We start from the raw sequence: 12,781 nt of genomic DNA, 5'->3' as shown, positions 1-12,781 counted from the left end.
GCGGCTTCCGGCTCTCGGCTTTCGCCTCGCCGCCCCGTCCTGAGGGTCACCTTGGCGGCCGCGCCGGGTTCGGGCCGCGGGCCCTGCCTGCCTGCCCGCCCGCCCTTAACCCCCACCTGACTGTCCTTTGCCAGCTCTGTGCCATTCCCTTGGGCCCTGTCGCTGTACCCGGAGAGCAGAGCTCAGCGCTACCCCTCAGCTCTTCTGTTCTGTGCAAACCGAGGGACCGCAGCCACTCCTCACACACCTTGCCCTCACACCCGTCACCATTTCTGTAGCCCTCCTTTGGGTGCTCTCTAGTAGCTTTATGTCCATTCTGTACTGTAGTGCCCACACACAGTGCTTGAGGTGAGGCTGCAGAGTAGAACAGGACAGTCTTTAACATCAGTGCACCAGAAACTAAATTATTATGGCTTTGTTTCCCCTAGTCGGGGCTCACTGAAATTGACTGAGAAATGTCCTTTGGAGGTTCTAAATGCCTCTTAGTGTTTGGTGTTGGTGCTCAGGGCACAAATGCCAGGACAAGGCATAACAACCCTTACAAGGAGGGAAGGAAAGAAGGAAGGGAGAACAGTGATGAAACATCCCTTCTTTTCCTGAGGTTAGTTGCTCAGGCTTAAATAACATGGGGGTCTGAGTGCTTCCTTATGTGACAGGTGAACGCCAGCCAAGGAAGCATGGGTGTACACATGTTCTGTCACTTGGCACTGGATGGAGAGTGCCCAGAGCACTGCAGGCAGCTGAAACTTTACGTGATCCTGCCTAGGGTGAATGTCAATGAAGAGGGGGAAAAAAATATGCAGATCTAGGTGGGGGAAAACACTCTAAAACATGTCAGTGGAATGCAAGTCATCATAGATGTGCCTGTGGTACTCATTTCATATGATATTTAAAGTTTAATGGATGTTACATCATGCTTTATCTCATGTCATAATGAATTTCTGAACAGCCCCCCAAGGCATGTCTGTATGACTTCAGTGTCCTGTCAGTGGGGCACACAGTGAAGGCAAGCTGCTGTCAGTTACAGGAATTGGTGATTATATTCTTCTTAAGTCTGAATAGTTTGGGCTTCCTTTGTTTGTTTTGCTTTACATACACATGTTTGAGTTTTAATTACAGATTTTTGCCAACCTCTAAGAAAACTTATATTACAATTTCACTCTGAGACAATGGTAATTCAAGCTGCTGTTCTGGGAATTCACAGGGTCAACGAATTGAAGACTGGTACGCTGGTAGGAGTTGACAAATACGGAAACAAATACTATGAAGACAAAAGAAACTTCTTTGGTACGTGTGCTGATGTGACCACCTCCTGAGTGGCAGCCCAGCTCTGCTGCTGGTGAATTAGGATTTATTGCCTGTCCATCTTCCTTGCTCTTTGCTTGTGCGAGAGCACTAAGTTCAGCAATGTAAGACTGCAGTGACAATAAGAGTGTAGAAAACTCAAAAAGAACCAAATCCTGGTCTGCTTCCTAGTCACGGCTGTACTTATCTTACAGTGAGGGCCCATAATAGCAGATATTTTTAGGCAAAATAGTTCTCTTTGTGTTTTCATGAGTTTTCTACTTTATGTAAAAATAATTTCTTAACTTTATACAGTGTTTCTGTTCATTTAATCAAGGTCGACACAGATGGGTCATATATACTAGTGAAATGAACGGCAAGAATACATTTTGGGAAGTTGATGGAAGTATGGTGCCTCCTGAATGGTAAGACATTTAAATTAGTAACTTGAATACATTGTGTAATTGCATGTATGTGTTCTTGTATTACAAAGCAGAAGATAAAAAGTAATACATCAGTTTTTGGCAGTAAGTTTTCTTGGAGGCAGCATGACAAAAAGGCTTCAGGCTGGTTAGTTTTAATTTCAGTTTAAAAAGGTTTTTGCTGGATGCTTAAGTTGCAGAAGAAGGGTACCATTTGACAGAATGTTCCCATAGATACAGAAGTTCTTCCTTGATTAAGCTGCACATTGGTTAATGAGAGAGAGGAGAAAGCTGATAGAAAACCTACAATGCTGCTCACTGTGTCCAGGAGCACACTGTTCTTGTAGCTTCTCTCCTTTTCAAAGCCTCATTCCTTTCTTGGAAAGAGGTGTTCAGTATTCAGAAATGACTGTTGGAACAGCCACAGGATCATGGCATGGGCAGGTTATGCTTTAGGCACTGGAAAGCACCACAGCCCAGGTCTTTGATTTGTGCATACTCCAGCAAAAAAAAACAAAACAAAACAACAATGCAGCTTTCAGACACTGCAGCTGAAATGTAAAATATTGTATATGTGTGCAGATGTATGGAATAGGTTAAAAATTATGTGGGCATGGGAGACAGAGTGACGTGGCTCTTATTGGCACATTTGAGCAGTGCGTGGGTAGACTGTCTAGGCAGTCAATTTTGCTTCAAACTCACTCCGTCTTCAAATTATGTTTAATGCAGTTAATGCTTTCTCTTTCATCTCTAGTGTGAGTTTTGTGGCACTGGTTTTTAAAAGTGACATTAATATCTGAAATCTCCACGACCAGCATGTTCATGCCAGTGCAGAGCTGGTCCTTATTGACTGCATAATAACTGTTGTTTGATTCCTCCTTTTGTCCTTTTCACTATGAGGCTGTGCCTGTTTCCAATATCATCATTTCTTTGAGGCAGTGTTTTCTGTCTTTGCTCGTGCTTATATGTCACTAGCTGTGTCCTTGCAGTACACTACAAAGCTTATTTCTGAGTATCAGTCATGTTTCTAGGTAGAACAGTTTGTTTACATCGCGTACAGCAGTGAGGTGAAAAGCTTTCCTGTTATTGTGAAAAAAAGCACTGGAAGAAACAGTAGGCTCGTCATTATTATCAACACTGATTGGTGCAATGAGACGTGAAAGGTTACACATGCAAAGAAAGCATCAGGAAATGTAGTTGTGCAGTATTCTGGGTTTTTCTGCTCTTGTTATGTTTTGGTTTTTTTAATTGGAGCGCAGGTCTGATGGGGAGCAGCTGAGGGAACTGGGACTGTTCACTCGAGCTGAGCAAGCTCCATGTTTCTGGCTGTTGAGTACACCATGCATCTTAAAGGATAACTCTGTGGGCAGCTGGGTGCATTCAGGATTGTGGAATGCCGTGGACTGTTGAGATGCAGTCAGGTGAACCTCGCATTTCATGCATGATGAATTGGGGAAAAACACTTTGACGTATTGGAAAATTCTGAAAACGACTGTCTGGGGAAAAAAATGAAATAGGAATTAATGTTGTCAGCTTCAGCTGTCTGCCAGATATTGGCAAAAAGGGAAAAGCAGGAAGGAAGAATGCCTCGTGCGATAATATAGCACGGCACCATTTTTGCAATTATCAGCATTCTGAAATAATTGGTGTGATGTCTTTTGACAGTGGATGTGCTGGAATTACAGCATGAAGGAAATCAAGAGCTGTTTTGACATATGTGTGCTATGCAGGGAATTGGGACTGCAGCTGTTTTAACAAGTTGCCTTAGAGGAAGATGTTGCCTTCTGGTTTGTTGTGATTTAAATGATCTTATTTAACCTCGTTGCTCAGGGATTTCTTAGCATCAGAATCAAGGTGATGGTATCTACTTCGTTGGAGGCATGCTTGATTTCTTTAAATCCTTTTGACCTTGTGGAATGATTGGTACTAACCTGGGCAGCATTGCAGGCTGTAGGAGTGCTATCTTCATAACATGAAATTTCAAATGTAAGTTAATTTTAATAATGAACACTGTTTACGTTAGCTGATCTGGCAGCCAAAAAAGGGAAGAATATAGCATCTCAGACTTACATGCCAGCATACCCCGAAATGGAAAGGAATGTGTTTTTCCTCTGTAAAATCACTCTTTTTCAAGTCTGCCTGTGAGAATAAGAGTTTAATCAGGAAAGAGAGGAGGGAGTGAATTTCCATCAATTTAGCAGCTTCACAATAAACTTGTGTTTCATAACTATATTAAATGCTGGTGTGGTGTTGTTAGGTCAGTGGCATTCTGTCACATTACTGTACAGTTTATCTTGCAGTAGCTTGCATGAGAAATCAGTTCTCTCCCATGGGTACACATGGGAGATGTTTCTTGTCCCTTTTTGCTCCTATTCCCATCCATAGACTTGGAAGGATAAATGAAGGCTGTCTTTAGTAAGAATGCAAAAAAAATGCTCTGGTTATGTTATAGTCAAAGTTAAATCCCTGCTTTTGTGCTGACTTAAAGTACCTGGGACAGCACTGAAATGCCATCTGACCATAGCACCCCTTCACCTTTCTTGTTGCAGCATGGTTGGCTCAGTTAGGGGAAAAAAAAGTGGATTTTAGGAAGTTGGCAAGTAGCCTGAACTTACATAGCCAGTGAGTGAACCTTGCAGATGGACATACACTAGTAGCTCTGGAGTTTGTGCTGCACCAGTTCTTGTTTGACAGTTCATGCATCATCTAATTGGCTCTAGTCCTTTGTAGCTTCAGTTGGAAATCAGTTTGCTTTTAAATATTTCTCTGAGAATGGGGAGAGCATCTCACACGGTCTTGAGTGCACTTGAAGGTATTTTAAGGTGTCTCCTGTCTCCAAAGCAGAAGTTTGGAGGCTTTACCTGCCTCAGCATTGGTAATGCTGCTCTGTGTCTCAGGAAACTGCTTCAGCCTCTTCCGAGTTGCTGCTCTCCTCATTTTCTTTGCTTTGTATAAGCCGTCTGCTGCTTTTCAGGTTCTAAGTCATTACTTGCTTTTGAATCCTATTTTTTCAAGCATGGATTTATAGGCTTTGACTTCGTACAGAAATCTGGCCATCTGCAAGATGTCAAATCTCTTTATTTCTGCTGTTCAGTCTAATGTATGAAGAGCTTTTCTTGAGCATCTGGGAGTAGAGTCTGAGACACCGAGGCTTCAAAAGACTCTTTGAGAGATGTTGTCAAGGGGAAAGTCTTTCCAAAGCAAAGTTTTCTGGTTTTGTATGTTTTAAATGGGGAGGAGACCACAAATGTTGTAAATATCTTCTGGAGATAATTATTTCAGCACCTGTGGCGAGCAATTTTATTTCTACTTTCAGTGAGAAAGTATGACTTAATGGGGCTTTTTTTGCTGGTCCATTGAAACTTGAGCTCAATTTTGTATTGATGTTGTGCCAGAAAGTCCTGAAAGCAAATAGAGCATTACTCCAAAATCCTGTGTTTTGGAAAACTTTATAGGTTTAGTCTTAGAAAGACTGCAAAGCTATACAGTCCGAAATGGAGAATAAAACTACTCTGTTTTCTGTCTTCTGAGTTAAATGAGTAAATAAACTCAATATTATAATAATTTCACATTTCAGGAAGTGAGCGTATATACACTTGTAATGGAAAAGATGCAGAGCATTGTGTAAGCTTGAATTGTAGTCAATTTTAATTGAGCTTTAAAGCATTTCTTGTGCTCCATCTGCTCCAGCTTTTCTGTCAGGGCTTTTGTAACTGCATTTCTAGCCAAGAAAACACTTGTTTTCCCTCTCGATGTGTATTGCTTTCTAGGGGGGCAGGAGACATGGGAGGATGGTGGGGTATGGTGACAATTGCATTGCATTTGTGTTAGCAATGGGATGCTGGATTATTGAGTATAAGCGTGTGACCCCACTTCTCCAAACTCACCTTTTTTGAAGCAAGGTGCTATGGGATCTCCTTCTTCCAGGCAGAAATCTGCTGACTTTTTATATGCTGTGATAGGGGTAGGATGAGGGGGAATGGTTTTAAACTGAAAGAGGGGAGATATAGGTTAGATGTTAGGAGGAAACTATTTACTCAGAGGGTGGTGAGGCTCTGACACAGGCTGACCATAGATAGGTTGTGGATGCCTCATCTCTGGAGGCATTCAAGGCCAGGCTGGATGGAGCTCTGGGCACCCTGATCTGATGTGTGGCAGCCCTGCCCATGAATGGGAGTGGGAGCTCAGTGATCTTTAAGATCCTTTCCAGCCTAAGCCATTCTGTGATTCTATATTTTTAAGTGATTTTTTTTAAACTAAAGTAATATCCAAGGTTTTGATTTCTTTTTCTTTCTAAATAAATACCTAGAATCTACTCAACTGAAAAAATATCCAACCTTTTGTAGAACTCTTCAGAGTATACTCCTCAGTCAGACACGTGCATCTCTCATACTGCTTTTATTGTGGTTTTGTATTGCTGTATCAGTGCAGTCTGCAGGAGTTGTTGCTAAAGGATGAAGATGTAATTTTCAGGCTTTCTAATAACAACTTGTATCAGAGAACTGAATATTTTTAGGTGAATTCTTTGACAAAAGGTGATAAGCAGAAGCCTCTTTTAATCCCATCTCAGTAAAAACATCCATAGTGTTGCAAAAAGCCTCACTTCTGTCTCATTACATGTACTTCATGCTGCATGCACAGTTAACTGGCTTATAACAAAAATGATTCGGTTTTGAAATTTGCTTTGGGCACCGAAATAGAAATGGGATAAAATCAATTCAGTTTATCCCCGCTGAAGTGTTTCTGTAAATTATAATGGAAAATGCTTTCCTTGAGCATTAATGTTATTTGCAGGGGGGGTAGGGTTGACGTTTAGTTCATAAGTAAAAGGTAATGACTGTACTCACTTGTTAATTGCTCCATTACTGACTGGTATTAATCACTTTATTGTGGAGCCAGTAAACATTTATGTGATTGCTTAGGTGAGCTTAAATCATTATCCCATATCCCAAGTGGCGGCTTCACAAAGACTTTGGAGGTGGCTATTGAAATATCTTTGTGCAGCACAATTTTCTGGTGATTAAAAGCAAACAAAAAAAAAGCACACAGATTTTTTTGGTGCCGTTTTTACCGCCTGACTTGTTGCTCATTATAGATCATGCGATGCTCCTTAATATGCCTTAACAATGTGTTGTTGTTTTTTTTTTCTCTTAAGGCATCGCTGGCTTCACTCAATGACGGATGACCCTCCAACTACTCATCCTCCAGTTGCTCGTAAATTTATCTGGGAGAACCATAAGTTCAACCTGAGCGGTACTCCTGGGCAGTACGTCCCTTACTCTACTACACGCAAGAAGATACAGGAGTGGGTCCCACCTACAACGGCTAGCAAATAACGGGCAAAACAACGGCAAAAAGTGATTTGCCTCCATTTTGGCCTTCGGTGTAAACTGTATTTTCACTAATTTTATTTAAAGTAAAAGCTTCCTCTGACTGCTGTAGTTTCGTTTATTGAGCTGGGGGGGAAACCAAGTGAGAAAATCCTGGGAAGAAGTTGAGGACAGAATATAGCAAGTCTTCTGCTAGATACTCAGCTTTTTGTCATTTTGTTAGTGGCTCTTATGTTTACATAAGCAACCCTCACTTTTTTTTAGCATGGCAATCATTCCATGGCAGTCGCTTCTTGCAGTTGTACCATTCAAAATAATACAGAGCCACTCTGACGGTGCAGCGCACCCGCAGCCTGCACATGGCCTTCCTTCACTTCAGTGCTGTGAAACAGTCCCAGCATTTCTATTAGTAGAAAGTAGCCCTCACTGAGCTCTCCTAACCTAATTTAAAAGGATGATGTTTAACCCGTGTTAAGGTAACAAAAGCACAGAGCACAACTGAAAAGCAAATTGGGTAGTAATGAGCAGCAGGTGTGGGAAGGGTTCTTCTGACCTTTTCATCTTGGCAGATGCGCTGACCTTAAGAACGTGAAGAGATTTCCCTGAGCTGTTGAAGAGCCCCACTGCCTACCTGCCTCTGTGCTTGCCCTACAGGCACAAAACGGGGTAGAGCAGTTAACTCTTATTAGCCTTGGCTTTTTTAATGTGTTTTTACCTAATTTAATGCCTCTTCCTTCTTTGTAGCATGGGTTTTTTGGACTGCAGCTTGAACACATTTCAGCACAGAGTTTTATGCAGGTTTGTGCGTGGCAGCATCCCAGAGGAAGGCAGGAAAATGGCTCTTCCTCCTGCCCCATGGAGCTGAAGTGAGCCTAGGCTTCGAGAGCTGGAAAATACAGTCAGTCCCATCTCTGGAGAGCACCCAAACTCACTCATCCTTCAGTAAGCTGCAGGGACCACATGTGCTGGACTTCAAAACTAGAATTGCACTGATAGCACCTGTAACACTGCCTCCTCAGGTAGGTTGCAGGAGGTGTGTACAGGAAATTAAGTGAGCATGTGAAGGAACACCTGCAGTCTTTCACAGGGCTCTGTGCAAACCCTCCTGCGATGCAGCTCAGCATATCTGCAACGTCCTTCACTTGTGAAAGTTCACCTTTGCTGATGACATCTGCCTCAGTAGATGGAGGATGCTCAATTGTTTTCTGATCTAAATGACACTTCAAATGCCAAGCCAGCTGAGTGCTGCAGCAGATGGTGTCTTCAACCAAGTGCAGCTGAAGCAATGACAGGAATATTCTAAATGTGACTTTAAAAGGAGCAAATATCAGACACGTAAACCATGTCCCATTAAGAAGACAGCTCCCTCCTCCAGTTGCAGTGCAGTGCTGAAGCCTGCTTTTATTTTAAAGTTGTGTCTTTGAGAGTACCTTTGTACATCCCCATGGTCCTGGCTGGCCCTTCCAGCAACAGAGCACTGCTTCCTCTCTCACAGAATCACAGGATGGCCGGGGTTGGAAGGGACCTCAAGGATCATGAGTCTCCAACTCCCTGCCACATGCAGAGCCACCAACCTCCCCATTCAATACTAGACCAGGCTGCCCAGGGCCCCATCCAACCTGGCCTTGAACACGTCCAGGGACGGGGCATCCACAGCCTCTCTGGGCAGCCTGTTCCAGCTCCTCACCACTCTCACAGTAAAGAACTTCCCCCTGACATCCAACTTAAATCTTCCCTCCCTCAACTTAAAACCATTTTCCCTCATGGCTGCCTGGATTGCACCTTCTGCCCTGTCTCCAGCTTGGAGAAGAATGGCTGAGAAGGGGCTTCAGGAGACCAGACAGGCCTTAAAGCAGTGCCACATGCACCTCTTGTATGCCATATCCATGGCCCGCTGAGCTGACTGGAGCTGTACAGCAGGACACCAGCCCTGTCCCCCCCCATAGAGGTGACTGCCAGCAGAGTTCAGCATGGCCCTGGTAATCCAACAGGCCAGGTCAGCACAGTGTTACCATTTCAAAAGGGCTCCATCGATGGCATCCATTGGCACCGTGCCTGTCTCTGGGCCTGGCCATTTCCTTCTGCTGTGGTTTCACATCTCTTGCACCCACACGACCTCGTTGATCAGAATGAAAGATTTTGCAGATGCTCAGGAATTTTACTGTTTTGAGAAGAGGGCAGTGTTTCTTTTAGTTTATATATGAAGTAATTACCTACGGGATTTTTTTGTATATATTTTTTTAAATAAATGCTTTGAGACCTACATTTATCATTTCTTTTAAGCATTTTACTTAGAGTTTGTGATTCAGGATTTTTCTCCTATTAAATGTCAGCAGACTAAAAAACAATTAGAACATGAATACATGTGTGCTGAGCAGCAACTGCACGCACATATGTGCATAGGTATATTTGAACTAGGAATAATGAATGTTATAATTAGCATAGAGACTGTAGTTAGTAGCAAATTTGTATTACAAAGTTTTCAACAATGCTGAACTTTCATCATCAGATTATGAAGACTTATATCGGATTATGAAGTAAAATGCTTGTTATTGAAATCAGGAATCACTTCATTTAGATCAGTTTTTCCTGCACTACAAAAAAGGCAAAGACATTGGTAGTGGAACCAAAGATTTTCCTTTGTGCTCGTAAGTGTGTTTCTAAAATCCAGAGGTTTGGGGGATTTGTTTCAATTATGTAGGATTAGGCAGCAAACTAAAATGCTAGCAGTTGATCTTATTATACCTTCTGTATGTAAATTACTCACAAACCACCACACTAAGTGCTTGGTGTAATTTAATCTCTGTTATAACAGCAACGGATACAGAAGCTGTGTAAATAATCTGTACTGCTGTTAGCATCGCTTCGGCAAACTGCCACTCAAGAGACTTCTGCTTTACACTGATTTATATTCCTGGAATATTATACCTATTTGTTTCTCTTTTTCTATGGGGTAATTTATTTCCACCCCTCTAATGGACTACTTCATTTTAACCTGCAATTTATCTTTTAAATATTAGTTTTAGATTAAGTGCATGTAGGGCCGTTCTATTTCCTTCGTTGCCTGAAGGATTTTCAGTTGATGGAACAGCGATCCATCAAAACACAGGCTGTACGTAACAGATGCAGTCTCATGTGGTTGAGCATTCAGACACGGGCCTATTAATAGTTTGTTTTTTGAGGGTAACCATCCATAAAAATTCAATGAGGCAAAACCAAATTCAGCAATATCTGTCCGTGTGGCACTTCCCTCCTGCCTTGCGGCAAAACAGTGTCCAGAGAAAGCAAGAGAACCCTAATGGGTTTTAATTTGAGGCAGCTGTTAAAAAAGAAAAGAGGATTTGTTTACTCTGGGTATTTTGGAGTTCATGGGGCCGCTTAGCTTTTTTCTTTGGAAAGGAAAAGGACAGGTTTTTGGAGCATGGACCTCGGTTACACGCCACGTGCCCACAGAGCCATAAGACCACTGCTGGCACAAGCAAGAAGTTTCTGTTATTTGGCACCTCTTCCCTTCAGCACCTCCTGCCTGACCTCTGCGGCTCCCTGGGCCTAGCCAAGGGACTGGGCAGGGTGAGACAGGGTCCTCTCAGCCTCTGATGGGGGAGGTCCCCTCCGCCTCTGAGTGGTCCTCGTTGGTGCAGGTCTGGGTAAGGTGCTGAATCCCACCAGCACTGGCAGTCTTCTGGATATGTCAGAGCTTAATATCCGCGTGTCTGTGCCCAGAGAGCCCATTAATAATGTGAATCTATTCAGAAAAGTGATTCTGTAAATAGGAACAAAAGTCAACAAGTGACTTTTGCTATCTCCCATATCACAGGTGAAAAGATGCAGGTGTACCGGGAAGCTGCCAAACACGTGAGAGTCATTCTGGTCTCCAAAAATCTGCTGGAATCTGCCCAGGCAGGCAGAACAAGACTTCCTTCGTTCAAGAATTCACCATTTGCTCAGTAAGAAAGTGTTAATACTCTTCTTTTTATTATAAAAACAAATAAGCAGACAAAACACCCAGAGTATTAGGTCAAAATCTATCTGGCTTTCCTGCAGTTCTTTAACTTGCATTCCCCCCCCCAGCAGGATCTGGTTTCATTCTTGCGGATGAGCAGTCCCAGTTTGGGGCTCTCCAGCCTGCAGTGCTGTTGCTGTAGAACTAGCAGGGAGGGTTAACTTGTGCTTTCTCAGCTTCTGGTGATCTCCGAGGGACTTCAAATGGTTGCTGACGGATATTTTCTGATGGCTTTTTCTTCTTTCAAAAAACAATGCCTTACCCATCTGTTGGTTTTAAAGCCTAAAGATTTGGCCATTAAAGTTTACAATTTGAAAAAACAGCAGCAGAGGCAAACGCATCCTGGCAGAATCACTTCAAACACTGCAAGAAGAAGCCATGCTTAACACAGTTCTTAGTCAATCTGATGGTCGGCAGCAGCAAGAAGCAATTTATGCCGAATTAATTTCTGCCCTCTTGAGCTCTGTGCTGTCCTGCACGTCACACTCTTTGCACTGGGAGCCTTTGGAGCTGCCATAAGTGCCTGCCCCATGCACGGTGCTGCCCTGTACCACGTCTATGCTGGCCACTGCTGCAGGAACTTATGGCTGTTTGCCTCTCTGACAAGAAAGACCCAGGCACAGAGACAAAGCCCAAATGCAAACAAGTAAGTAAAGGTTGTACAATGCACAACACAGCACACATCGTGTAGCTGCAGCCTCTCCACAGCCACAGAGGGCTGCCAGTGCCCCTGTCACCCACCTGTGCTACAGGCTCAAAGTTAACACTGAAATAGCCATGTCTCTGTCACAGCCAGGCACAAACCAGATCCTCCAAATCCAAGCTGAGAGCGCAATTACCTACCTACAAAAGCAAAGTGGTGAGCAGTAATTAATCTGTGCTGTAGCAGCTGTCAAATTATGTTGGGTAAGCTTCTGTTTCTTCTAAAACCTGAGTGGAATTGTCTCTGTGTAGCTCCTATTAGCAGGGATTGTAATTGCTGTTGGTACTGAGCAACAGGAAAACACAACTGAAGGCTGACAGCATGTCAGCTCAGGCCTGATGGTGGCGGGGAGACCTCTGCCCATTTATCTGATGCTGTGCTGGGCAAAACGATGCTCAGCTAGTCATTCCCTCATGTCACAACGCATAATTATACAGTATAATTGACTTCATGCACTGCAATTAACAAAACAGCATCTTGATACTGAAATACATCAAGGAAACAAACAACTTTTATCACCTACCATATGCTGCCTAGCATCAGATGCTTAAAAGCTGCTGAAGATTAGCTGTGGTGCATTATAATTCGTATGGGTCAGTCAGAGAGGATGGCGTTTCGCAGGCACCTGGACAATATAACTCCTGAGCAGCTTGCCTATACTAACAGGGAGCAGTAAGTCAGTGGGTACCACCATCCTGCTCTGCTTTCTGCTCTTCCTCTGTGCCTCCATTAAAAAAACAACACTCTCCCAGGAGAGAGACTGACATCCTAAGCAGAGATTTATAAACACACATACCTTTATACACGCAAATGTTATGCAGGGAATATTTGTGCTTATCACCCAAGCTGCTCGAACCTCCAATTTCTTTTGGTAGCTATACATTTCATCCATGGAGGACCTGCTTCCACCTCCAACGCTGCCTGCAGCTCCCACTTCTCTTCATGCGCTCCCCGAATGTCGTGCTGCAGTGGGTCAAGAGAGCTGAAGCCTGGGGGATGTGTGTTTTGCCCCTACATTGCAGTCAAATTGCAAAGAGCA

The 12,781-nt window shown here is 43.3% G+C and overlaps 1 protein-coding gene across 1 annotated transcript in view; it reads left to right on the top strand.

Moving 5' to 3' along the window:
• Positions 1–7,140, top strand: part of NDUFA12 (NADH:ubiquinone oxidoreductase subunit A12) — a 7,399-nt gene extending 259 nt beyond the window's left edge. The window contains exons 2-4 of the mRNA XM_010709255.3: positions 1,205–1,287; positions 1,622–1,709; positions 6,862–7,140. Coding sequence (XP_010707557.1) covers positions 1,205–1,287; positions 1,622–1,709; positions 6,862–7,042 — 352 coding nt within the window. The 3' untranslated portion in view covers positions 7,043–7,140. The remainder of the gene's footprint in view (positions 1–1,204; positions 1,288–1,621; positions 1,710–6,861) is intronic.
• The last annotated feature ends 5,641 nt before the right edge of the window (positions 7,141–12,781 follow it).

Source organism: Meleagris gallopavo, chromosome 1 (assembly GCF_000146605.3).
Source record: "Meleagris gallopavo isolate NT-WF06-2002-E0010 breed Aviagen turkey brand Nicholas breeding stock chromosome 1, Turkey_5.1, whole genome shotgun sequence".
Lineage (NCBI taxonomy): Eukaryota > Metazoa > Chordata > Aves > Galliformes > Phasianidae > Meleagris > Meleagris gallopavo.
Note: the sequence above shows the minus strand (reverse complement) of the source record. Positions and strands in the feature narration are given on the sequence as shown.